Source organism: Rhopalosiphum padi, chromosome 2, assembly GCF_020882245.1.
Source record: "Rhopalosiphum padi isolate XX-2018 chromosome 2, ASM2088224v1, whole genome shotgun sequence".
Classification (NCBI taxonomy): domain Eukaryota; kingdom Metazoa; phylum Arthropoda; class Insecta; order Hemiptera; family Aphididae; genus Rhopalosiphum; species Rhopalosiphum padi.
In genome coordinates, this window is record NC_083598.1 from 52,790,798 (window position 1) to 52,818,315 (window position 27,518).

Here is a 27,518-nt window from a genome sequence, read left to right on the forward strand (position 1 = left end):
GCAAGGCATCGGACAAAACCAGAAATTAGTTCATTTGCAATTCAGAGTTCAAAGTTTCAAACGTCAAACACCACACAAGAGTAAATGGCTGCAGTCTACGAATCAGCCAACATCAATGAAATCGATATCGAATACACCAACTCAGTGAACTCACTGTTGTTATTAATGAAATCATCGGTTATCGTATATTATCATTATCGCAATACAATGGTTTTGTGCATTGAAGATACAGCAGGTCACGAACCGACGACGTACGTAAAATTGCAGTTCTTAGTTGAAGCCGTCGGATAGGACGACAGAGAGTAGGTACCCCCCGAGAAAGAGGAGGCACGGAGTCTGGCGATAAGTCACCAACGCTCATTTTCCGGCATCCCGTGATGGTGTGACGAGTTCACGGGTGTCGCATGCTCGGTTATGGACGCATTAGACCTATACTGACTATACTGTGTTTGTGCATAGCGGCCAGCCGAACGGCACCCGCCTTTTACAATCGCGCAGCCCGACGGCAACACGGTGGCTGTATCATAAGCGGTAGTGCGGTACTAGAGTGGACAACGGTGCTATCTCTTATTAACGGCACCAATAGCAGTTGTAGCAATCGTAACTAATTTACGAGAGATCGACAATTAATCGTTACGTAACAATGCAACCTACTGCTTGATGGACACGAAACGTTATGGATAATGGTATAATTAGAGCCAGAATGTACAGTATCGCGCGAACAAAGGTATAAAAGTTGACGGGCGGCGACGGAACAGCCGGCGAAGAAGCCGGACAACAACGATAAAAACATTAAAAACGTATTAAAGCGTTGAACGTCGAGTAAGTTGCCACGAAGCGGGGGCACACTAGGACGAATGTCAAAATAAAAATGTCCCGGTGTACAACGTTTACCTGTCGCGATACGGCCATATAAATTATTTCTAGGGAATTTATAGTGTAGAAAAAAATAATTAACTTATTGATAGTGTGTAAGGATGTGGTAAATAAGTGAAAGAGGCTCTTGTATTTCGCATGCTTCTGGATCTACTTGTATTACGGCTCAAATTTGCCCCTTTGGCCTTTGCATTTTGTTGGCATTGAAATGTGTGAAAAACACTCATAAATAGGACTAATTGAATTACTATAGTGATAATGTATTTTAATCTTTGATTGTATACACATACATATACATTTAAATATTAGACTGTTTTACGAAAGCAAACAATATTATTTTTCTTAAATATATTGTTAGAGATGTGAAAAAAAAATCTGTGGAAGTTAGAAGAGCTCTTATAAATGAAAACAATAAAACATTTGTCGTAAAACGTAACTTAATACCATAGACGCGCGTCCTGACGTGGAGACGTGAACATGAACAATAACGAATAGTCGACCGGAGTTAAATAAAAGAAAAAACTCGTAAATGTAAAAATAAACGGGAAAAACTACTCGGTGGCGGCATCACTCGTCACCGGTCGTGTGCACCACGTCAAATACGACTGTTGGATGGAATTATTGTCATGCATGCATACACAGATCTGATAATAATATAACAATATTATTTAATTTTAATGAAAGTCGATAATTCCAAGTTCCAACAAAAATAAATAAATACTAAATAGCATGAACCCGTACCGCGCCTGTTGAGTATACCGCTGCCGCGTACCTCAACACTTAAGAGGCCATAACTCCGGAACCACTTATCGCACAGCATACAAACTTAGATAGTAGCCGATACTCAGACCTACCCAATATGCATATAAAATTTCATAAAAATCGGTCAAACCGTTTCGGAAGAGTATGGTAACTAACATTGTGACACGAGAATTTTATATATAAGATTATATTACGAGTATAATATATTGTATTATACAATATACATTCAGATAAGCGGCTTTAATAATGGATTTTGGACGACTGTGGTATGACGGTTAGCAGTACAGGCGCGGGCGAAGGGCAGTGCCAATGACGATAATGGCAATTAATTGGTTGTGTGAGTTGCACGAAAAAAAAATGTCACCAATGTTGAACCGGAACCGCAATTTCCCGGGTACGGTGTAGATGCATGACATCGCCAACGACCAGAATACCAGATACTGACATGACCAGTTAGGTACCTAATAATTTTGGCTATGGAAGATACAGCGCGCTTTTTGTACCTACGTGAGAGCCCGTGGTTACCATAAGCTCAATTTGAAGGGGCTTAGGAGTACTAAGCCTCCAAAAATGGTTTGTATATATCCCTTTCCATCTTTATATATCTCAGGGAGCATATACACAGTATATACATGCAATTTATAATAGGGGGGGCTATTAATTTAAAACTCAAATTGCGCCTATGAATTGGTTACCATTTTCAACATATTTTTATTATTATTATTACCTATATTGTAGGTATATATTGATATTTGATGGGCTTTGTTATGATATTATTGTTAAGACATATAAGTTCCTGTAAGGTTTTTATCGTTATTATATTTATTTGTGAATAATATTTATTAGTCTATTAATTATCATATTGTTTAACAAAGTTGCTATTATGTATTTCTATTTTCTTATTATTAATTATATTTCACTATCATTTAAGTTGTAATTTAAAAAAAATAACTGTATTGTTATAAAAGGTATACATTTTTTTTATTTTTTAAAACAAAATTTAATATATTTACATGTTGTACAATGGCGACATCCCTTGGAAAGCGATTTTAATGAGATAGTAGGTCCCTACACCAGTTCCTTTTCAGGTGCCTAGGTAAATTACCTGTGATTTGTTTAAAACAGTGGTTCCCAGCCTCTTCTATTCTACGCCCTTTATAGATTTTCAAAAATCTCGCGCCCCCTCCTATAAATTGAAAAAAATCGATCAACAATTTTCTTTTGACAATTTCGTAATAACTGATTGCGTCTCCCCAGCAACGTGTACGAGCACTCCCAGTTTGGGAACCAGTGATTTAAAAGCTATGTATACAATTTACAAATACAAATATGTAATAACAATAATAATAAATAAATAATATTAAACAATTATATTTTCTTTTTTTAGTTACATGCCAATAATCGTGGAAGTTTGACGTTTGCACCCCGAAGAAAATTTAGTGTGCTCCAATGATATCCAGAAGTCGTTACGAGTAATGCACTATTGTATCTAATATTGTTGCATATTTTTCGTAATTAAACGTGTTTTCGTGTATTTATTATTAATTATTCCTGTTTAGGTGCCATGAGATGATTTGTGTCATTATTAAAAACTTTGGGAATCACTAAAATATTAATACTTTATTTTTTTAATACTAAAGACTAAAAACCTTTTTTTAATAGGCACTGTTTTATTACATGACTGGATATTAATGTGTCAATGACATAATGGTTAGAATCAAAAGACTAAAAGTATAGTGTTAGAATTTTGACAAGTGTTATGTATTGAAATAGAACAATATAGCCCATTAACACTAAATGCTCTGTATTTCAAATTTTTTCCTGTGCAAATATTAAGCATGTATACATTTGTATATTTCTGCCCATAATAATAATTTTTTTAATTCATGCCCATCTTTATCTACAATTAAGTTTTGTGAAATCATAAATCAATAACCAATTTAAAAAAAGTTTTTTAACTTAACTTACCAGTAAATTATGCCTATAGTCAACATTAATGGTAACATAATTATAATTATTATATGCAAAGATTTATCACAAAATTTAAATCTAACATATCCAACTATTTTAGTGACCTACTAAATAATACTCAAAATCTAGTATACAGTATAACAAATTTATAAACATATTACCATACATTAAAAAATAAAATCGGTGCTTGTAATATATTGCACAATAATTATTGAATAGCACATGATTAAATGAATTTTTCATAAAATCATAATAATAAATAAGTAAAATAGTTATAATAACTTTAATTTAATATCAAACGGTTTTTATATTTTTATTTTTAAAAATTCGAACAGTATTATCAGCTCCACCTGACAAAATTAATTTTTGATTTGACCAATCACTGCACATCACTTTCTCTTCGTGGCCAGTCAATTCAAATAATGGTACTTTAGGGCTAAAACAAAATTTTTTTATGAAAATACTACATATTGCATTATATAATATCATATGTCAAATGTATATTGATTAAATTATAACCTTCTAGTATCCCACAATTTCATTTGATTATCATATCCACCAGAAACAAACTGATATTCTTCTGTTTTAGACCATCTGACAGTGGTCACCCACTGTGTATGTGATGAGTAAGTACCTTTAACTAATGATCCCTCTAAAAATAATGATATGTTAAAAGCCAGTAAATTTAAAATTTAAAAACAACAGTAACAAAAATATTTTACCTTTTGATCTTAGATCATATAATCTAATGTGTCTATCAGACGAACATGTGATTACAGAGCCATTCAAATCTGAGTAATCATGATTGAAAAATGATTTATTACCAACAATTTCTGTTTTGATTCCACCTATCTCTCCATCCCAATGTTTTATAGTATGATCCCAAGAAGCTGTTATTAGATCAGAGTTATTAATAAACTGAACAGATGATATATTTTCTTTGTGGCCTTTTAATGTCATGATTGGAGGCTGTTAAAATATGTTAAATATATAGGTAATATACACAATATAAATAAATACAAAATATTAAAAAGATCCTTACCATAATTTTTGTTTCAGATTTAAGTTTCTTGGCAGGTTTATCAGCAGGCTCATAATTTGGATCTAAATAAGTTATACAAATTCTTAAATTAATAAGAGTAATGTTACTATATAATATTTAATGAAACAGTTTTAATGTAATAAATATTATATTCTTAACCAAAATCAAATATTCAATTATATAATTATTTATATATTTAAGCTTTTAATTAATACCAATTTGATACATTTTTACTTAAAATCAAATGATCAAGCTCATTAAAAATATAAGTTATATTTTAGTTCAAAATTTTAATTTAAAATTTGACTTTATACTTTATTATATTTTTATGTAAATTAAGTATAAAAATTTTAAATCTTGATTTTACCTGATGACCAAATTTTCAACATAGTGTCCCATCCACCAGTAGCAAATCTGGTCGAATCTGGACTAACACTAATACATTCCACAGATCTTTCATGTCCACGGCCAATTTGTAAACAATTAGTAGTTCCTTTCTTTATATCCCAATCCCAAACTCTAATTGACTGATCCTGAGAACCACTAAAAATAATAAGAAACTTAATTAGATGTAATATTATTAAAATGATCATTATGTATTTAATATTCAGTGAGCTCAATTAATAATATCACATATTCACACTAAAATAATTGCATAGTTGTTAAAGAAATAATAATTATTTACTTTAAGTTACATTAACAATTCTATTGTTTACCTAACAAATGTGGCAGAATCATCTGAAACAGAAATCCACTGTACTGCTTTGACGGGCCCAGTATGTCCTGAGATACCTGTCTTATGTTTTCCTTTGTTTGTCCATATATGAATTGAATTATCATAACATCCTGTTATGATCCTGAAAGAGTTATATACATATAATTATAAATTTAAAAAAAATGATACATTTATGCGTGTTTAAAAATACTTATATAACATACCAAGATCCATTAGAGTGTATAGCGGATACCCAATCATCATGTATAAGACAATCCATTGGTTCAGGTGATGGAGTAGCTTCCATATATTCAACAACCACATTGCTTTCACTAGATACATTTTTGTTTGTTAAATGAATGTCTAAAGGAGAACGTAATAATTCACCATTGACCAAAAAATCAAAATCAACCTTTTTCACGACTCCATTATCATCAGATAATTTATCTAAATAAACAAATCAATCAAATACAATAAATGGACCAATTCAAAAACAAAAATCAAATTAAAATATCTTAAAATAAATGCATTAAACCTTTTAATAATTCGTTAACTAGTTTGTTCAAATCTGCACATTGTATTTTTGAATCGACTGCAAAAGGAAATTCTGGTACAGCATAACTGTAAAAGAAATTAATTATGTTTCATAATTATAAATAAATATAAGTAAATATCATAAAACTACGATAATCTATCAAAATAAACTTTACTAATTAGGTAACTATTACTACTTATTTCCTTATTATGAGTTACATTAGAATAATAATTTAAGTAGTAAAAACTTACATTTCTTGTTTTGTAATGAATTTTATTTGAATTTGAGATCCTAAATCGACCTTCTTTTTTGAGCGGTCCATGACTATGAAAACACTTTCGAAATTAAACTTAATAAAATGTTGAAAGTTGAATGCAGATACTTCACTTTCTTCCAAACGTCGAGTCGTCCAGTAATCGACTAAAATTTTTCGAAAATGATAAACAAAACACGTGCTAATCATTCAAACAATCGGGGCAATCGGGCTGTGCTCAGTGTTATCCTGCAACCAATAACCATGATTACCAACAATGGAAAACTAAAATTTACAGATACATAAAACAAGTTATGATTCTATATGGCATCTATTTTGCTGTTACCTTACCCTATATACAAGTATACAACCATCACAGAATCGCAGGGTTGATGCGTAAAGTTATGTGTTCATACTTCATACTTCATAAGATATCTGCCAACATAGACAAGAATACTTGTCTACCAACTCATGAATAGTGTCTGGGTTTGGTCGTTTGGTGGACGACAACAATGTCCCATTTTTTTGTACACACCACGATTAAAGATATAATAGATATATATATAAGTATATCTTTAATCGTGGTACACACTAAACAATATGCTTGTGATAGGAGAAATGTATAATTCTTTGCTCCGCTTATTGGGATTCAGTTGAACACTAATTAACGAAATTAGGTGAAAAATAATAGATAATTATAAGATTTGAGTATTTGAATAAGTAGATAGTTACATAATTCTTTATTTACACAAATATTTCATTGTTATATTTGTATTTCTTATTAAGTTTAACATTAACCCCGCACTTGTGGTATTTGGAAAAAGAGAAGCCCTGGGAAAAAAAGCCTCGTACCAACTAAATACATTATTCCTAAATAAAAAAGATATTTTTTACTGTAGTTTCCTGTTACTTTTTGCAGAATTTATACACCGCAAGGGCGTATTTGAGGATGGCGAAAGGGGCATTCGCCCTCCCATCACTCGTATTTTTTTCTATATAATACATTAGTTAATAATTTATTTAAAAAATTTTCGGTTTGATAAAGATCGTAAATCGTAATGATATCATACTAAACAGTAAACATAATAAGAATTTTATGCCTATTTATTAAGTAATCAACTGTGAATTTTTAATTTGTATAGAAGAAAAATTTATTTCTCCCCCTCCCCACCCCCCTGGTCACAACACAAATACGCCCTTGAATTATATCGAACTATAAACTATGTTTTTTTAACTGATTAATAAAAAATATTTGTAAATAGAAGTTTAAAGAGCGTTACACTGTGCACTAGTCAGGCCCATTATTGAGTATGGTTCTGCGGTATGGAATCCTCACTCAATGATAAACTGCCAACAAATTGAATGTGTCCACTGCCCAGCGTACATTTCTCAGCTTCACTGGGTTCAAACTTCAAATTAAATATCATCCATCCGCCTCACGATCATATGACGCAGCGTTCCTAAACTTGAATCTCCTCTCTGGACGATTACTGTCATGCTCGCAACTACGTGACTTAAGGCCTTAACTTTCCTTCAAAATCGCATCTATAGTAAAACTGATTCTCCTGTTTTCTTTCAACACGTTAGCTTCAGAGTTTCTGCGCGCCTTACCCGTAACGTTGCTCCGTTTGCTCTAACCCCGCATGTGTTGCACATTACCAAAATAATGAACCTTTCACTTGCTGTATAAGGCAGGTTAATCTAGACACCGCATTTTATCCTACTTTAATTGATTATGTTATTATAATTTATAATAATTTTTTTTTCCTGTATAGTGTATATAAGTCCAATATAGTTGTAAGTTCAAAATTAATCAAGAATTATCTATATTCTATAGCTGTGGCAACTGTGCTGATGAATACCGAATGATACAAATACTACAAATGTACAATATCTGTAGTCATGGCCCATGGGTGTGCGCAGACTTTGTCCGCAGGGGGGCCCTTAAAAAGGTCTGAACCAAAGATTCTTGTACTAATGACTACCTCCTAGTATAATTACCTTTATTACATTTATTCATAGATATCTATGCTATGAGATTAAAACTGGCTTCACTTTTTTCATGTAAAATGTAAAAATGTTCGCTATCTAGTATAGTAGATATACATTTATTAAAGAAAAAGCCAGACGCCGCAGCCTATGTTTATAGTATCACAAAACTGTTTAATACCTACATACGTAATAGGTTGATACTACACGAGTGATCTCTTACGAGCTACTTCAAAGGTTTTAAATTGCTAAATAAACGATTAATCATTTAGTTTTCAGTTAACAGGAAGTCAAGTATATACAGAAGAAATTAATTTATTGTAAGTACCTACATATTAATTAATTTAGTTTTGAAAATGTTAGGTTCTTACTTAAATATCAATAATAAACTAAAATTAAAAAAATGTATTTATTCTAAAATAAGTAAATAATAAGATTAAAAATAAATTTCAAATAAAAATAAGATATTGAAATACATTCAAATATATATATTTTTTATTATTAAAAGGAAAATCCACAATTTATACAACATTTTTGTATAATAAGCAGGTTTGATAAGCGGTGAATACAATATGAATAGGTAGTGAATAATATGAATTAAGAAATTTCCAGTGGTAATATATTCATATTTAAAGAATGAAGATAATCACAATAAAATGGTTTTACTTTACTATTTATTTAAAATACAAGATACCAAAAAGAAAACATTGTAAACTTGTTTATACACAACACATAATAATATAAACTTTTAGAAGATTGAAGTAAGGGTATTCTTCAAAATATTTTGTTTTTTACCAACCAACATCCACTGCATACAAACAAGAACATTAAGACATTGTGATATTGACATTGTTGAGACTATCATTTAAAGATCTTATGGTAGAAGATAAGGAAATATATCACATTTGTTTATTTAGATATTTTTTTTTAATAATTTCAATATCCTTAAAAAAAAAAGTTAATATAAAACACAGTCGACTTGAGATATATTATGATATAAATATTGATGTAATTAACTTTCTATGTAATAAACTTTTTTCTAGGTCCCTTGAAATTTGTTTTATCATGAGTTGAGTGTATTATAAATTGGAACATGAAATAAAAGTTTAATTCAATTTAAAAACAATCTCGACAACCAATTTTTCTCAGGTAGCAGTCAGGTGACTTTCAGTTGTCACTCCCCTAAAGTAAATTGTCTATACCAGGGGTGGCCAACCAGTCGATCGCAAAATGAATTTGAGTCAATCGCGACTCCCTTTTGAATTTTTTCTGTAAATTTGTATATCTTAATATCAACAAATATAAAAATTATACTTAGAAAATGCAATAAATAACTATGAAAAACGAGATTATACACAGATATCGAATAAAAGAAGTGTAACACGCATGTACATATTACATAATATACATATTTTTTTTTATTGACAACCTTTTTTTTTTTTTTTGGTCGATCGCGACAACATAGAAAATCTCGGAGGTCAATCGCAAGTCTATTAAAGTTGGCTATACAACTGTTATCTATAGTTAGGCCTCATTTTTGTATACAAGGTTAGCCGCCAAGTTGTGTTCTTAACTGGAATAGGGTTTAAATAGATTGGACTAAATTAATTCTGATGAAATATTCTTGTTGTTTTTAATAAAATGTTTGCACTAAAATTAAAGTCTATTTAAATAAAATATATCATATTTAACAAAAAAAGAAAAAAATTAAATGAAAACTAATCCAATGCCAGGCACTCAAGTAATATAATGTTTATATTAAATGTAACATTTAATATCAATGAGTACTTTAAAATATAGAATTAGAATACCTTTGTTAAAAATTAGTTTTTTATATGTATAAAAATCAGATAGAACATAGAAACATTATTCTGCCATATTATTTTACTATTGGTGAAATTAATAAAGTAAAAGGATACTGATCTGCAATTTGTCTATCATCATGAATATTAAGTTCATTGAGAGAATCTAATTCTTCATTTACTGAATCAGAATGACTGTATGATATAAATGGTTTATAATCAGGATAGTTAGATGACCACATATTTTCATATTCATTCAAATTAGCAACAACTTCTGATTTAAATTTAGCAACAGAGTTGTAATCTTCGACCATTCCTGACCACGTTGAATTTTCTTCTTGAATCAAACTCTCGATTTCTTTCTATAAACAGAAAGGATATTAATTAATTTTTGGTTCAAATTTAAGTAGGTACTAATTAGTAATAACTAACTAAAATTAATAGTTATTAATTTGTTATAATAGTAATAATAGTATAATATAGTATTATGTATCTAAGGATCAGAGGTCTTCAACACACTTTTTCAGGTCAATCTTCATTTATTTGAGACTTGCAAATACATAATAAGCAAATATCACATATTTTTTAATATATTTTCAATTATTTAATACATGTTTTATTATAAATGTAATTAAAATTTAAAAAAAATGATAGGTGTTCTGCTGCATAAAAATATTGAAGACCCCCCATTTATACGGATAAATGTAACAATGTAAGTAAATAAATAACTTATTTTTGAATACCTTTTTATTTTCCACATCTTTGATCATATCTTTCAACATCGATAGTACTTTGACACCTTGACTAGAATTGTTAGAATACATCATACTCATAGGATGAGCTACTTTTGCCTCCAATGATTTAACCTGAGTATCTATACGTTTAGCTAAGGCATGCATATCATTAAAATTCATATTTTATTATTTGGTACAATAAACCGATAATAAAATTAATACTAATCATATAAATTTTAAATTAAATTTTAAATATATGTATTTATTTTAAAGAAAGAAAACGCTGTCAATAAATAAAAACAATGTACTCAACATAATACAAAATAGTAAATACAGAACACTAAACGGATGGATATTCGCATAGGAAACAGGCGTCAGGCATAATATTATAGAAATAAAGAACAAATATCAATATAATATTAATATCCACCTTTATAAAACTTGATATTATAATAATTGTTACCTATATTCTGTGTAATAATTTAAAAAAATTTATTATCAGTTGATAACATTTTAATAATTTTACTATTTACGCGCCAAAATCATAACATTATCAAAATCACAAAATGGCGTGGGTCAATCTTTACCACATATATGTATACAGTATACATATCTGTGATCTTTACTCTTTATTCCTTCCCACCTTTCATGATGTAATAGCTCGACTGCGTGCTGTTATTCTCCTTCCCAGTGGCCAAGTCTACAGTTTCTACTGTTTCTACTTGTAATATTAAATCGTGATTTAGGCAGAAGTGCAGAACTCAGAATCAGAAACTGTTGCAAGTAGGTAGTATAGACGTATATTGTATAATATTATACTATGTATACTATTATATTATTATATAATATATTATACGTCTATGGGTAGTAGGTACATATATGATATATTTTAGAATCTTTAGATTCAGAACTTGAAAACGTTATCTAATATAAGTAGCCAGTAGCCAATAGGTAATATCGTTATGATTATAAATTTATAACGATATTATCGATATTATATTTTCATTAATTTTCATGGGAAAGTGATTGATATTTGTAAATGTAATTAAAACGAAAAACGATAAACGATAAACGAAAAAATTATAATATGTATAAGTATCAATAATCATACATTCATATCATATAATTTATAATGAAATAAATAGATCATGCAATATATTAAAAAAAAAACTTAAAATAATTATTATTCTAAAAATAAAATGTATTTTTTATATTTATAAAATTTTCGTAAGAACATATTTTCCACGTGATTTTTTTGTATGCTTACAAAAAAACTAAGGCACAAGGCCCAAGCATTATATTATATTTATATATTATATTCTGTATTTTGGACCTTGGCCATTAATGTCCATTATTGGCATTACTCGTTAGATATTATTTTTAAATTTTGTATATCAGTTATTGCATTAATGATTTATAATGAAAATGAATAATAATTTAATGTCATACCCTGAAGCTGTTGGAGACACAATTGTCATTTGCCACTTTTGCCAGTGAGACAAGACAATTTCAGTTTCACTATACTCATATATTATATTTGCTCTTTTACGAGGGTATTGCTATTTTTTAGAGTAAATCATTATTAATGAATACATTCTACTTGTATTAATGGATATTTTAAAGACTTTTTAATATTAACATTCATTATTTTTATAATTTTTTTTAATGTTAAAGCAAGGATTGTCCAGACAGAATTTTTGTAGAGATTATATTATATTACTTCAATAATTATTTTAGAACGAGCAATTTAGTATTTACCTAATAAATTACCCACTCTCTTTTTATTTTATTTTTCGAAAGCAAGTAATTTAAAGTGCTAAGGAATTCAAAAAAATTGTTACTTTTTTAAATGTTGAGTGGAATGATGAATGTATTGATTTTATAATGATGTTTATGTATTTTGTCTTTGTGTCTGTTTTCACCTTTTGAACAATAAAAATGTTTCAATCATCAACTTTAAATTTTTATTAGAGACTTCAGTTTTTAATAAAAATGTATTATCATTTTCTTAATTTCTTGACAGGATAATTTCCAAAATATTTTTGCTCATTTTGTGCTATTTATTATTTTATATTTTAAATTGTATCTGATAACATTTTGTCTGTGAGAAAATAGCTTAAAAATGTAGTATAAGGTTCCTCATGAAGTCATGACTTGTTTTTACAATAAGTTAAAAATATCAAAAATAGTTACATGTTCATTTTATTTTTTTAAATAATTTTAATAAAGTACAAACTGAAAAAATAATAATATTTTAACAAAAATAACAAATATAGCTAATATTTTGATGTTGGTAATTTGAAACATATTATTTGTAAAGACTTGAAACTTTTAACCATTATTGATTTCGTATACATTATTATTTACTAATTTACTATATCTAAGTATACCTACACAATATTTCCAAAATTATATGAAGATCAATTTTAAGCTATTTATGCTATGAAAATATTCACCCTGATAAACGGTGTACCTACGATAGTCGACAAGTATAAATTAATAAAAATTAACAGCTATAGATAATTATTAGTTACAAGATTTTTGGGTACCTATAGAAAATATAAATATTTTGTTCATAATATAGTTGTATAACCACGTTATAGGTACAGTTAAACAGCACTAAACATTTAAACCTTAATAACGTATCTTTTATATTTAGGTTATTTTATAATTATATTTGTAAACTTTTTAAACACGTAGAAATTTAATAATATTTCCCAACTTCCTACTTTCAAAATTCAGTATAGTACATAATATATAATATGTTAAATCTAGCACTAATAATAAGAAGGTTATGGTTAAGGTAAGGTTTTAGTATATTTTATTAATAATACTTAAGTCAAATTCACTTAATTATTAGGATTTTTTCTGTTTAAATTTTCTATTCAACAATCTTAAAAGAACTTTAAAAATTAAGCAATATAGTAATACAAAAATTGTTGTTATAGCTAAGAAAATTACAACTAGTACGTCGATTAAATAGTATTGGTACCACGGCATACCGACGGCAGCAGACCGAAGTTCCGGCGCCCCTTTGTGTCGGATGACATATTCTGTCCAATACACTGCAGTTTCTAAAGGAGACATAGGCCGATCACGAAAAGCTTCTGATAACTCTTTAGCCTTTAGTCTGTATCTATGTTTAACAAATAAGTAAAAATTATAAACACATAACACGCATAGAACATATTATTATTACGTATTATTGCGATGGACAACAGTCTGCGTTATTAAAAATAATAATGATATACTTACTTAGGATTTGTAAGCATGGATGTTATTTTTATAAGAATTTCATCTTCATTCAAATCTCCATAATTCATCATCTCTGCAGCTCCTTTGCTTACAACAGCTTTGATATTTGTCATTTGATCTCCAAAAATTGGCATTGATAATATTGGAACACCTTCATACACAGCTTCAGTAGTTCCCAATAGGCCACCATGAGATATAAATAGTTTAACATTAGGGTGGGCTGTACACAAATAAAAAAAACATTACTTACATATAATAATTAATAATAATAAACTAATTACGTATTCATGGTAAACAATTTAAACGTATAACAATTATACGTAGTTAGGTCGTATATACTAAAATTTAAATGTAAAACTTAAAATTGCTGTAATACAAATCGTACATTTACAACCATATATAAAATTTTAAACAACACACAGTATGTTAAATGCGTATATATGCTATATTATAGCCTATAGGTAGGTACACTCACCTAAAATATCTCGTTGAGGCATCCATTTGCGAATCATTACATTGGATGGTTTTCCGGGTAGGTCACCTTCCCATTTCCACAGAACTCGTTGTGGAATTTTATTAAAGACATTTAAGAACATCTGTCTTTTTTCGGCCGAAAAAGTTTCACCCCTTAATAAACTACCCATGCAGAAATAAATGACTCCATTCTCAGCTTCGTCAATATATTTCTGAATGTCCTGCATATACGTAAAAATAATTGAATTAATAAATATATAATATAAATACTATAAAATTACTATAAAGCAATTCAACAATGGATTAATGTTATAAAATTAATTTTTATTTTGTTTGTTTTCAAACCTCTTCTAGAGGTTTTGATGGTTTCACGTGCAGACCTCCTACTTCGACAACGTTTTGTGGTAGCGGCCTACTGCCCCATAAAGAATGATATGTATTTACAAACAACAAGCTAGTCCTCAATACCAACTGATCTAATTGGGATGCATTTTTATAAAGTTTGGAAGCGATTTTTTGAGAGAATATTGATGATTCCGTATAATATTTATGAAAAGCTATCGATCGCGATAATGTGTTATAAGTCCGTTCTACAAAATTCATCTGTGATCCGTACGATGTCATTAGTACTGGTATATATGCAGGATGAGTGGGTGTTCCCGTGCGATCAGCAGACCATACGAATAACGGAGATGTAGTCCATGCAATGAACGGAGCTTTGAATCGTTCTATCAACGCTAGGTATAGATCGGTGTTACATGTTTCGGTCACAATTAAATCGTAAACGTCTTCTGGCTGATCGTACAGTTGACGCAGTGCATCAGTCTGAGTGTATGTTTCTCCGTTATGCATGATGTGAAACATGTGTTTATAATTATTCAAAATTGATGGCGAGTACATATGGTCCATGGTCACGTAGCTTGGGTCCAATATAGACGACACATTGATGATTTGTATTCGCTTGTATTGTTCGGAAGCAAGGTCTGGATAATGTGAATACACCGTCACATTATGGCCACGACGGTGAAGTTCAGACATGTAAGAGTCAAAAATGATGTGATGACTAAGTGCTTCGATTGGAAATACACCAAGAATATTTGCACACAATACATCTTGGAAGAACGGAAATATAACTAACAATTGTATTACGATTTGTGAGCTGAAATTTATCATTTTCGTACAGATTTTATTATATTATTATATTATAGAACACTCACTACCAGAATACAAACATATTATAACGTTTTTCTTTGTATTTCGGGAGAAAATTATCTCCATTTATTAATCTCTATTGATTAGAGAAAGACAAATAAATCATTTTTTTTTTTTTTTTTTATCAGAATGTTATTTGTGTGTCCGAGTGATTATAATAACACAATAACTATATAACTAAACTGACTTGAGTTGTATAACGATTTTTATTTTGTATTAAAATATGTAGTAGTTATATCTAATTAGTAATAATATGACTGGTTTTACATGTTTTGTTGAAAACAAAACTATTATTATGATAATAAAAATTAGACACTTACTATAGGTAAAGTTTTGATTGGCGTTATGTGTATTCCACCAATTTCTACAACAACCGGTATTAACGGTTTAGATTCAAATATTGTGAAATAAGAGTTAACCATAATTAAACTAATCGTTTAAAATTAATTAGCCCAATAAAATCTCAACGTCAAGATTTCATTTGATGATTTTTTCGTCTCTAATCCGACACAATAATAGTTAAAACCAAATAGTTGAATTGTATTTTTAATTCTGCTATAAAAGCTCATTTGTGTGCCTAGGCCGGTTAATGTTGAAGGTGTATTGGCTAACAAATATGGTTGTCCAATTACATGTTGATTCCAAAGCAACAAGTTGCAATTACTCAAAAGTATAAAAATTAAAATGAATATCGAACTTGAATACAAATCCTAAAAATAATTCATTATTAAAATGTTCAGCAATCAGTAAATCAAACTTAAAAGAACTGTTTAATAATGCCTTCACGCTGTCTAAAGAAAATAAGGCTTCATATATTTTTCCGTGATCATAAAAATCACAAATTATATTCATGGAACGTTGTATTTCATTCGTTGTATTGCCTTCGATATGGCTGATATTTTTTTTGTTATTGTTTATAGGCATTGATCTAATAATTGATAAATTATTTATGTTTGGATGTTTTGTTGGATAGTTGGTGATAATAGTGATGCTGTTTCCTCTGCAAGTTTTTGAATATAAGGCGGGCAAACCAAATTATGACTTAAAACCTTGATGAGGGAACACAGCTAAAATATTTACCATGTCTGCTGGAGAGACCACTGTTATAGCAATAATTACTGTTAAAATAAAACAATCATTTTAACTATGTATGTATAGCTTATTACGAATAAAATATTATTAATGAGAATATTCTATAATATGTATGAACATTGAACACTCTTATATTATAATTATTATTTAAGATAAAACATTTTATAGATTAAAATATAAAATATATATTTTGTAGCTGTTATATATTTTATTTTAATAAGTATACCTTAGTCAATAATATCAAATAAAATATTTAGTAAATTAGGTAAACGTTAAAGCTATACGTATATTTAAAAAGTGTATAAATTTATTAAAATTATACACTAAAATACCTATAGTTTTATCGTATATTGAGAAAGATAAGAACAAAAACAACATGACTTTATTATAGCTAATCACCGACTAATGATGAACAACTTAATATTTAATTATTTAATGCGTATAAAAACTACTAATTAGTTGTAATTATAAGGAATACGAGTAGGTATACTAATATAGATAATAAAACTTTTTTAAAAGATAAGATTGGGTTGTTGCATTAATCACTTGTAGATAAGATGTCTTCTATTGAATATACAATTTTAACATTTTTTAATTGATTTTATAAATAGCTATATTTATTTTCAACGATAATATTATGTATCTAGATATTATTAATTTTTTTTTTTTTTGAAGGCGTACACATTTTCTCATATTAAAAAATAGTTTTTGATTCAAAATATCAGCTATATTATTTTAAGTATTGATAAGTTATTAATGAACACTAACGTTTGATTATGATTGTATGCATAACCATATCTAAGAATACAAATATACGAGTAAAACATGTTTAACATCTCAATTATGTTAACCATAACACTTAGTACTTTAGTAGTTTTAACTTTAAAATGTTTATAATGTTGGGGTATCTAGTGGCTTATAAAGTGGCTACTAGTTGTCATCCGTAGTAAAAATTACATAGGTATATATGGTCCGGGGTTTTATAGCGTGTATAATGTTGTCAAAATGTCTATGTCTTATGAAAGATGGTTATATGTGCCTATTGAGCCTATGGATAATTTTACTTGGCTTCTCATTAATATCATCAATATTTATTTAATAGCTATGGTATCGTGGTTACCTATGATTCATATAACTTGTTTAATAACATTATTTATATTTAATTGAAAATGTGTCTTAGTGTCTTACAATTTTTTTTAGTTTATCAATGTTGTCGATAACTATAATTTTTCAATTATTTATGGAAATCTACAAAAATCCATCGATTCAATGGCGTAGCCAGGGAGAGGGCTGAGTAGGCTACAGCCCCTCCGCATGAAATATCAAGAAAATTTAAAAATAATTTAAATTTTTAATGGTCTATGAAAATCACTACAAAAATCTTAAATTTTACCAAATTAAAAATCCTGGCTACGCCACTGCATCAATTAAGAAATAAACTATGATTTTTTTCATTACACATAGTTTTCATTCAACATTATATATATATATATATATATAAATATAAAAAATACAAATACAATTACAAAAAAAATTATGATATTATATAGATATAATTAATATAGCAAATATTAATAAAGCTGCAAATCTGATGATTATTTTAAGTCGCATATAATAATGATATATGATAATTAAATAATATATTTCTAAACTAGAAAAATATCATTAATCCACCCTAGAACACCGATGAAAATTAAATAATTATAATTCTAAAAATCTTAACATGAAATAATATCCACCTGTAGCATATGGGGTGGTTTTGAAAAATTAGTTTTTAGAAACTCTTGAATAGATAGTGGACGCTAGACGTGACGTCTATATCTATTGTTTCAGTAGTCCACCCCGAAAATTATTATTTTTAAATTACGTTACGTCGCTACAACTTAAGTAATACCCAACTAAATTGTTCTATATACCTGCCATAACAGCCATAATACATACCCGTATAACGAGTGTAAAATATAAAAGATAAAAATATTATGCGTTTAGTTTAGTAGAGATCAGTAAACGACTGTGGTTTGAAAGTTTATAGAATTTTTTTTAACTATAATGCAATATATAGAATAATATTGTTACACCACAATATTATACTGTATATTAAAGTGACGATTCTATACTAAACACTATAACTATACAGTATATATAGTGCATATAACTTGTTATCAAATATTTTAATTTATAATACTAAAGTAAATGTATAGTGACCATAATAATATATTATATTTTGTAAGTACTAACGACTGGCAGTTTTTTAGGCGGTATGACGTGCATCCCGCCGATCTCCTTTACAGCAGCCATGGCCGGCGATACCCCGTTTAAGGACCAGTGTGTGTTGACCAACACCAGACTGACGTTGGACGCCAGTTCGTCCAGGGACACGTCTAGGCCCAAGCGTTTTCTCAGCGTCCGTTGGCTCCAGGGCCGGTTCATCAACCGAAACACGGCATCGGACACGACCGCTACGGCCGTGTTGGTCAGTCGCTGGCCGAGGTCCATGCGCTCCGGCAGGCCGCTTAACATGGACGGCCTGTACGCTATCTGTTGCGACTGACCGACCAGGGACATGGTCCACGGCGCAAGCGGACCGCTGCTGAGCAAAATGAACGGCGCGCGGTACTTGGCGGCGAAACCAAGCGGCAGCTCGCTGTTGAAATGTTCGGCGATAACCAAGTCGAATGACGCGTTCTGGTCTTCGAGCAAACTCCGGACGGCCGGTGCTTCGAACACGGCTTCCGTTGTCTTGGCTAAGCCGTACAGTCCGAACATGTCCGTTAACGCGCCGACAATGCCGAACTGCCCGGCATTGTCCGGGAAAGTGACGTTGTTGTTGAACATGGGCATAGAGCCCGCGACACTGATATCAGTAATGTTTGGGTGCGACGAATCAAAGTTGCTGATAACGTGCACGTCGTGTCCGCGGTCCGCCAGTGTCCGCAGGTAAGGCAAGAACACCATGTGATGGCTGTACCCGTGGTGCGTGAACACTCCGAGTATGCGAGCCGCAGACGCGTTGTAAGACGCGGTCACGGTGGCCGCGACGAGCAAATAATACGTTACAGTGGCGTTAACCATGGTTGCTGGCAGCGTGCCAACTATAGGATATTAGGGTGTATATTGTGTACAGTTTCTTAACAATGTAATAGTTGAGTACGTTGTTGTGGTCACATTTAAACTGAGCTCATACTGTAAAACGACTTACGTATGTGATAAATTACGTAGATATAATAATATGCATTTTGTATAATAGGTATTGAACATCGCTAACGAGTATAATGTTGGTCAGATAAGAATATAATATGTACTCAGAATAATTTGATGTGACGAGTTTTCTAGAATGGCGAACCGTTCATCCGATTAAATAGGGTTAAATGTTAATTGCTATTTGCTAGCCGCGTTAAGCAGAGCTAAGTGTAAGTATTAAATTATTAAAAAAATCGATAGATACATTTTTTTATTAAGTGGATAGATGAATGCCAAAACACTCAGTAGAATTTTAGTTTTTGTGCGATAATTGTATTGATTTTACAATAATACATATATGTTTTTATTTTGTCTTAGGACATTTTTTTATATCTATAACAAAAAAAAAAAAAAATATTCTAATCATCAACAATTATATTTCCGACTGTTGTAATCATATTTGGATCTATTTTTATTTTGAGAAAATGTACTAGCACTTTAAAAAATAAACGAAAAACAAAAAAAAAAAATTATTACGAGAAAACATGAATATTTACTCAAAACCAAATTCTAACAAAATTGATTATTTGTTTTTGCTGTAAATTTAATAAAAACTAAGAATAATTATAGTGACTTAAATTTGTCATAAAAATATTTATTTTAGCATTATCTAGACATGATAAATTTTGGTTGTGTGTAAAAAAGATTAAAAATGTATTTCAAGAATTTTTTATGTTTTTTATGGAAATTAAAAAAAAGGCTAGCGTAAAGGCATATCAAATTTTTATAAATGATTGAAATTCAAATTTTGACAACATTTATTATATATATATTATATATATTTAAAGTATAATAACGATTTATTATCTAACAATTTTTATGATTTTGTAATTTTTCAAAAAATATAAATTGATGAAATTTAAACATTTTTGAACAACTAATGATTCTAACTAAATCAAATAAGATATGGTATAATAGCAATGTATAATTGATATTTGCGATCAATTTTCGTTGGGTTAAATGAATATAATTGATTGATGTGTGTTAAATTGAATTTATTTACAATTATTAGACATATATTATCCAGCCAACGAGCGTGGTACACGAATTGATATAGAAGCGTAAGAATTCAGAAGATATAAGCTTACACCTAATTTTAACTTTTTTAATGCTAATTATAATTTTATTAATCTAAAATGTCTTCAATATTTTCTTAAACCTTTTTGTTCTTTACGTGGTTTCAATAACTTTATACCCATCACAGTTTTGCATAATATTGATCCAGTATTTCTTTTATTAATTTTAGTTTCTTTTTAAGATGAATCAATTGTATAAATGCATCATCTCTAGTTAATTCGATCTATTTTAGAGTAGGTAAATCGTACATTCCTAAATAATGTTTTTGTATTTATAAAATGCAATCTTACATAAAAACAATTTTATCGTAAATTATTTATAAAGCTTTCACAAAGACCTATCGGCTAGTTTACCGATTTTTGAACATGTAAATCTGCTTTTACAATGTATATAATGCATTGATGTATATACATTCGTTTTCACTCTTTTTTATATCTATAGATACATAAAAAAATATAGTCTATTATAATTCCAATTATTTTAATTATGTTTGCTGATAAAAACTTTTCATTATTAGTTTTTAACATTTAACTGGTATATTATATAAATTAATAGAGCTTTATTATTTAAAAATTAATATAAAAACTAAGATACTATATAAAATGGACGTGTAATTATTATGAAGTACACAGAATAAGTTATATTTTTTTCTTATATATAAATATATTGCACTCGTAAAATGAACTGTATGAATAACTTAAAAATTACAATTTTGTTTCATAAAATAAACTAGTACCTCATGAATATTAACAACAGTGTTAATTATACGAGTAATCTTACCTTTATTATTCATTTGTCATAATTTAAGAAAAATATGAATATCGTAAATAGAAACTTGTAATATGAATTTTACGTAAACGACCTATTTTAGAGCGTAATAATAAACGTATTTGTTTTATAATGGTGTGTGTTGCTTTTTTTGTGTGAAATATTATATTTAGTAAATTTTCGGCAAAATTAGTCACAATTTTATTGTATCCTTGGAATTTATTATCATTCCGTTTTTTCGTAAAATAATAATTGTAGAAACTTAAATATTGGATTATATAAACTGTATGCTATTGCGATGAATGAATGATTTCGATTGAAAATTAAAACAATTGATATGACATTAAAAAAATTCATAATTCATAATTAAAATTTTTAATACAAGTGATTACTGTTTTTTTTTTGTGTATATAATATAACATACTGCAGTATTGCAATTAAATATGAATCTTAATAAATTTTCTCACGTAAAATAGTTATTTGTTAATAGCTTATTACTGAGGTCAAAGTATACAATAATGTACATCAGTGATTCTCAAATTGTTTTATTCGCGGAGTCCTTATGTGTCTTAAAAAAATTAAGGAGCCCCAAAAATCAGAAATGTGAAATATAATAATAATTTTAATTTAATAAATACAGATATGCCCAGGTAGCCATGGAGCCCCTAGACCAGTGGTTCTCAACCTTTTTTGGTTTTTGGCACACTATTCTACATCACAAGTTTTCACTGCACACTCACGCACTTAACAACCACAACAACTTCGGCAACTTTGAACTGTTTTCAATATTTAATAACATTTCTCGCGGCACACCTAGACTAATCTCGCGGAGCCCTAGGGCTCCGCGGAGCACAGTTTGTGAACCACTGATGTACATTTTTAATATAAGACTTGTAGTACTGTCACGTGTTGTATAATTTTCTATTTATTAATTTATGTTTTTAATATATTTAACGTGTGAATATTTCTGTACCTATATATTATGTCGCTAGTAAGCTCTGCGCGCCTTTCCCACTTTGCTCGCCAACCACCCTTCATTCTATTTTTTGTAAGCTATTATAAGATGTTATAATTTTAATAAAAACATTTGAATAAAAAATAGGTAAAAAAAAATTATAAATTACTAACATTTATTAATATTTTATAAAAAATATAATATACTCGTTATTGTAATAACAATTGCCTTATAAAATACAACAATAAGTATTAAGTATCATATCATTTATCTGATATCTGAAGCTTTTCCTTTTAATACATATTACTTATTATATTCTAATGACTAAAATTGATTGCTTTAGTAATTACTTGACAAAACTATTTTTCAAAACTGTTTTATGTAACGAAGAGTATTTTTTTCAAAAAAAAAAAAAAATTCCAACTATAATGATGTATAATTATTGTATACCTATACTTAATAATGATTAATATCTACAATAATAAGTATTTATTTTTATTAGTTATTACTATTTATTATAATATCATATTTATATATTTTTTATACCTACTATCTAACTGTATATAATAGTATATAATTAACTACTTCCTATTATATGGTTTTAAGCAACTATAGATAAATTTACTTTGGCACAAATATATACTTAGACCTCCTAAATTTAAAGTATAGTACTCTTAGTGTTTGGCATACATAATTTTTGAAAATAATATGAAGTAGTCCCCCAAAAAAACTTTGGGCTATTTTGCGCCTATCTTCATATATATAAATATTAAATATAATATCCCCTACGTTTGATTTATTGAATATATTTATTATTTATTATTAGGTATATTAATATCTGTTATATACTGAGTATTTTTATTTTTTTATTTAAACATAATAATTTAATTTGCTTGTATTATTTAATATTTTATACAGTATACTTAAATATAAAGCCTTATTTATATGTAAGAATTAGCTACTACAATATATTTTCTTATCACTATTATTAGTAATTAATAATTATTTAGTAGCTAATTAATTATTATTATTTGTATTTTAATTTTGATGCATGTACTTATCAATGTATCTTCCTCATATTAACACGTAGTTGTACATAATATAATATTTTACTTATAATATAATTATAAGTACATAGTTTTTTATGCTCACCACATAATATTCGGGTGATAAAAATATGTACATAAATAAATAACGATAAAAATATAATTGCGTCATGGGGTTCCTGTACATTTTAATTTTTACATTTCTCATTGTATATTAGATTATTTGATTTACTTATTAATAAGCATTCCGTAATGTCCAATCTGTATAATAATTATAATTATAATAACTTAAAAACTATTGAACCAAACCTAACCTAGTGGAGAAATGAACATATTAATTTAACAATGATGTGCGTATTTTTATTTTACTATTCTCAAAATAACCGGAAAAAAAATAAGGAAAAAACGATAATGAAACCAATATTTGATAAAATATTTTTGTTTGTTTTTGGTGAACACAAAAACGAATAACACTAGATATTTGAAATGTTCATCAAATGTTTATACTTAACTAAGATTTTTAAACATTTTCTAAGCATATTGTTATTTTTTGTGCTTGTTAGACATTTTCAATTTTTTTTTTTTATGAATGTCGATAAAAAATGTTTAACTTAATTAAAAACCTTGAAAATGTAATACAAGGTAAAGGAGAATAGGTAGGAGAATAGGTACATAATCAAAATATTTGTTATAAGTGTTTTACGTTAGAATTTTGAAGAAATCAATTAAAATTGAAATTATTTCATGTTAAGTAGTTCAGTTTCTAAATGTAAAAACAATTTTTTTTACATTATTTGTCCATAACTGTCCTATTTAAAAATCCTGTAATGCATTTTACAATATTTTCCTAAGAAGAATTCAATATGAGTCAATTTGTTTGAAAATATAATACGTCAATTACTTCATCAATATCGAAAAAAATCACAATTTTAAATAAAAAAATTTATTTCGTTTTATAAATTTAAAAAAAAAAAACAGTATTATTTTAGATCCTTGTAGTAGAATTACGTAGTTTATAAATATATATCGAAACAACATCAGATATTAATGGTAGTTACCGTTCAATTGTTTTTTATTTTTATACTATCGGGGAAAAATGTCCCATATTTTATATATAGGTATATACTTATGTGTTGCGTTTAGTTTACATTCCTGAGTCCTGACTATATTACGTTATTACGTAATGTTATTAACACTACCAACCACTGTAAAATAGCTATCGTCTATCGTCCTATCGATTATTGTTTTCATTAACCCTCTACAAAGTTTTGCTTACTGGGATAGTGATGGGGTTAATTAAATCCAAATACTTATAAATTGGTAAGTACTATTACAGTAATACAGTTATGTAATTTGTAATAATAAAAAAATTTTAACGTGGTTTATAAAAATATTGAGACATAATTTATTAGCTGAGAATATCAATTTAAGCTGTTTTCTTCACAGTTATAACAGAGTAGCGTACATTATCAATGTGTCTTTAACTCTCTTTATCGTACAAAATATATGATCCGAATAGTTTGACAAAACTATAAAATAGTTTACATATTACATATATCACATAATAGCTATAAATATATATATCGTAAATGTATAGCCTAAGTTTAGCTATGTATCTATTAAATTACCTATAATATCTATTATACATAATTTTAGTCTAATAATTTATAAAATGTACCTCTTATCATATGCCCTACTTAGGATAATGCAAACGAAATGATAATGCTATAATATTTAAAAACACTTAACATGATAACCACGATTGAAGTAAAATGATTTTGCGTTACTATACACAAGTCGACTTAATCTAGTAATATAAATTATAAAATATATATGTATATACTAACGAGTGGCAATTGTTTAGGTGGCATGATATGCATCCCACCGGTCTCCTTTACAGCAGCCATGGCCGGCGATACCCCGTTTAAGGACCAGTGCGTGTTGACCAACACCAGACTGACGTTGGACGCCAACTCGTCCAGGGACACGTCCAGGCCCAAGCGTTTTCTCAGCGTCCGTTGGCTCCAGGGCCGGTTCATCAACCGAAACACGGCATCGGACACGACCGCTACGGCCGTGTTGGTAAGTCGCTGGCCGAGGTCCATGCGCTCCGGCAGGCCGCTAAACACGGACGGCCTGTACGCTAGCTGTTGCGACTGACCGACCAGGGACATGGTCCACGGCGTCAGCGGACAGCTACTGAGCAAAATGAACGGCACGCGGTACTTGGCGGCGAAACCAAGCGGCAGCTCGCTGTTGAAATGTTCGGCGATAACCAAGTCGAACGACGCGTTCTGGTCTTCGAGCAAACTCCGGACGGCCGGTGCGTCGAACACGCCTTCCGTTGTCTTGGCTAAGCCGTACAGTTCGAACATGTCCGTTAACGCGCCGACAATGCCGAACTGCCCGGCATTGTCCGGGAAAGTGACTTTGTTGTTGGACATGGGCATGAAGCCCGCGACACTGATGTCAGTGATGTTCGGGTGCGACGAATCGAAGTTACTTATAACGTGCACGTCGTGTCCGCGGTCCGCCAGTGTCCGCAGGTAAGGCAAGAACACCATGTGATGGCTGTACCCGTGGTGCGGGAACACTCCGAGTATGCGAGCCGCGGTCGCGCGGTAAGACGCGGCCACGGTGGCCGCGACGAGCAAATAATACGTTACGGTAGCGTTAACCATAATGGCCGGCGTTGTGTCGCGTGAACTTTATTGTATGTGACTGATTGTCGAAACGTTCACTTAAACCGTATGCGTCACGCGCGTGTACAATACATCTATGTTTATATGCTCAATAGGTACATCGTATTTACATACCAACGAGCGCGCGTGTTGAGCAACGTAATTGAATCCGCTTCGACATATAGCGCAGATAAAAATATATAATATATATACACCTACCTATACTACGTCCAATTCGTTGTCTATATATTAATATAAATTCATTATAGTTCGTATACGCGCCGTCAAACTGCAGCTTTGCGTCGACGGAGTTTTAAAAGTCTATTATATAATTAGCTATACTTTTTCACATTACCTTCAATTTTTATTATTATAATCTATCGATTTTTTTAATTTAATTATTACTATTTTTACATTTTATTTTGGTGAATTCAAGAATTTTGCCCTGAACATGATACATATATATATAGTTAACCAGTACCTATAGTCAATAATTATAATCGGTTACGAATGTTTCAATTGTCGTTATTCGTTCGCAGAAATCTTTAAGATTTATAAATTATTTTCATTTAAACGACATTTAAAATATTTAAATAATTATTATGTAGGTAATTATCGCTTTAAATCACTTTAGATTATTAGCTGAGTGTCGAATGTCGATTGATAAATGTATTTGTTTTGTATGTTTTGTGTAATTGTTATGGACTGATTACTGATATCAATTTTAATAATTGTAAAAATTCTTCTTTGGCTTTAAGATTGAATTTTAGATTTTCAAAATCGTTTTTGTATTTAATATTAAAATTTCAAATTTATTAAATCCATCACAGTGATTTGTACTCAATGTTTTATATTTTTCTAATTCATTATTTTATATACCATAATTATATTAAAATACAATTGTACATATTTATTTTAAATATTTTTATATCTATAAATATGAATAACTTATTTAGGATCTTGTATTTAATTTTCAATCCTTATCTATACAAATTAAAATTAAATATATTTTTAACTAGGTGCTAAATAATTTAAAAAT

The 27,518-nt window shown here is 29.1% G+C and overlaps 3 protein-coding genes across 5 annotated transcripts; all 3 read right to left on the bottom strand.

The window, feature by feature from the left end:
* Positions 1 to 3,878: 3,878 nt before the first annotated feature.
* Positions 3,879 to 6,344, bottom strand: LOC132922385 (ribosome biogenesis protein WDR12 homolog). Its single transcript, XM_060985870.1, has 9 exons — positions 6,153 to 6,344; positions 5,902 to 5,987; positions 5,591 to 5,813; positions 5,368 to 5,508; positions 5,019 to 5,194; positions 4,652 to 4,713; positions 4,332 to 4,578; positions 4,129 to 4,261; positions 3,879 to 4,045 (listed from the first exon to the last, which is right to left on the bottom strand). Exons 1-9 carry the CDS (start codon positions 6,221 to 6,223, stop codon positions 3,904 to 3,906), a joined length of 1,281 nt encoding a protein of 426 aa, XP_060841853.1. The 5' UTR covers positions 6,224 to 6,344; the 3' UTR covers positions 3,879 to 3,903.
* Positions 6,345 to 8,795: 2,451 nt separating this feature from the next.
* LOC132922899 (uncharacterized) lies at positions 8,796 to 11,186 on the bottom strand. Its single transcript, XM_060986642.1, has 3 exons — positions 10,689 to 11,186; positions 10,063 to 10,307; positions 8,796 to 9,016 (listed from the first exon to the last, which is right to left on the bottom strand). Exons 1-3 carry the CDS (start codon positions 10,857 to 10,859, stop codon positions 8,971 to 8,973), a joined length of 462 nt encoding a protein of 153 aa, XP_060842625.1. The 5' UTR covers positions 10,860 to 11,186; the 3' UTR covers positions 8,796 to 8,970.
* A 1,677-nt stretch (positions 11,187 to 12,863) lies between these two features.
* On the bottom strand, positions 12,864 to 26,645 carry LOC132920459 (UDP-glycosyltransferase UGT5-like). 3 transcript variants are annotated; one of them, XM_060982865.1, is made up of 4 exons: positions 25,646 to 26,645; positions 14,410 to 14,629; positions 13,935 to 14,154; positions 12,864 to 13,815 (listed from the first exon to the last, which is right to left on the bottom strand). In XM_060982865.1, the coding sequence occupies exons 1-4, from the start codon at positions 26,477 to 26,479 to the stop codon at positions 13,536 to 13,538; spliced, it is 1,554 nt and encodes a 517-aa protein (XP_060838848.1). In that variant the 5' UTR covers positions 26,480 to 26,645; the 3' UTR covers positions 12,864 to 13,535. The 3 variants fall into 3 exon arrangements, with proteins under 3 accessions (XP_060838848.1, XP_060838847.1, XP_060838849.1); XM_060982864.1 differs by lacking the exon at positions 25,646 to 26,645 and adding an exon at positions 18,951 to 19,978; XM_060982866.1 differs by lacking the exon at positions 25,646 to 26,645 and adding an exon at positions 14,754 to 15,621.
* Positions 26,646 to 27,518: the final 873 nt, after the last annotated feature.

Coding starts and splice junctions, on each gene's coding strand:
- LOC132922385 (XM_060985870.1), bottom strand. CDS start 6,223: ATGGACCGCTCAAAAAAGAAGGTCGATTTAGGATCTCAAATTCAAATA. Junction 5,195..5,367: donor GATTCTGCCACATTTGTTAG/GTAAACAATAGA, acceptor TATTATTTTTAG/TGGTTCTCAGGATCAGTCAA. Junction 4,579..4,651: donor AATCTGAAACAAAAATTATG/GTAAGGATCTTT, acceptor ATATTTTAACAG/CCTCCAATCATGACATTAAA.
- LOC132922899 (XM_060986642.1), bottom strand. CDS start 10,859: ATGAATTTTAATGATATGCATGCCTTAGCTAAACGTATAGATACTCAG. Junction 10,308..10,688: donor AAGATGTGGAAAATAAAAAG/GTATTCAAAAAT, acceptor TTCTGTTTATAG/AAAGAAATCGAGAGTTTGAT. Junction 9,017..10,062: donor GATAGACAAATTGCAGATCA/GTATCCTTTTAC, acceptor TTCTACCATAAG/ATCTTTAAATGATAGTCTCA.
- LOC132920459 (XM_060982865.1), bottom strand. CDS start 26,479: ATGGTTAACGCTACCGTAACGTATTATTTGCTCGTCGCGGCCACCGTG. Junction 14,155..14,409: donor GCCTCAACGAGATATTTTAG/GTGAGTGTACCT, acceptor ATTTGTGTACAG/CCCACCCTAATGTTAAACTA. Junction 13,816..13,934: donor TCCATGCTTACAAATCCTAA/GTAAGTATATCA, acceptor TGTTAAACATAG/ATACAGACTAAAGGCTAAAG.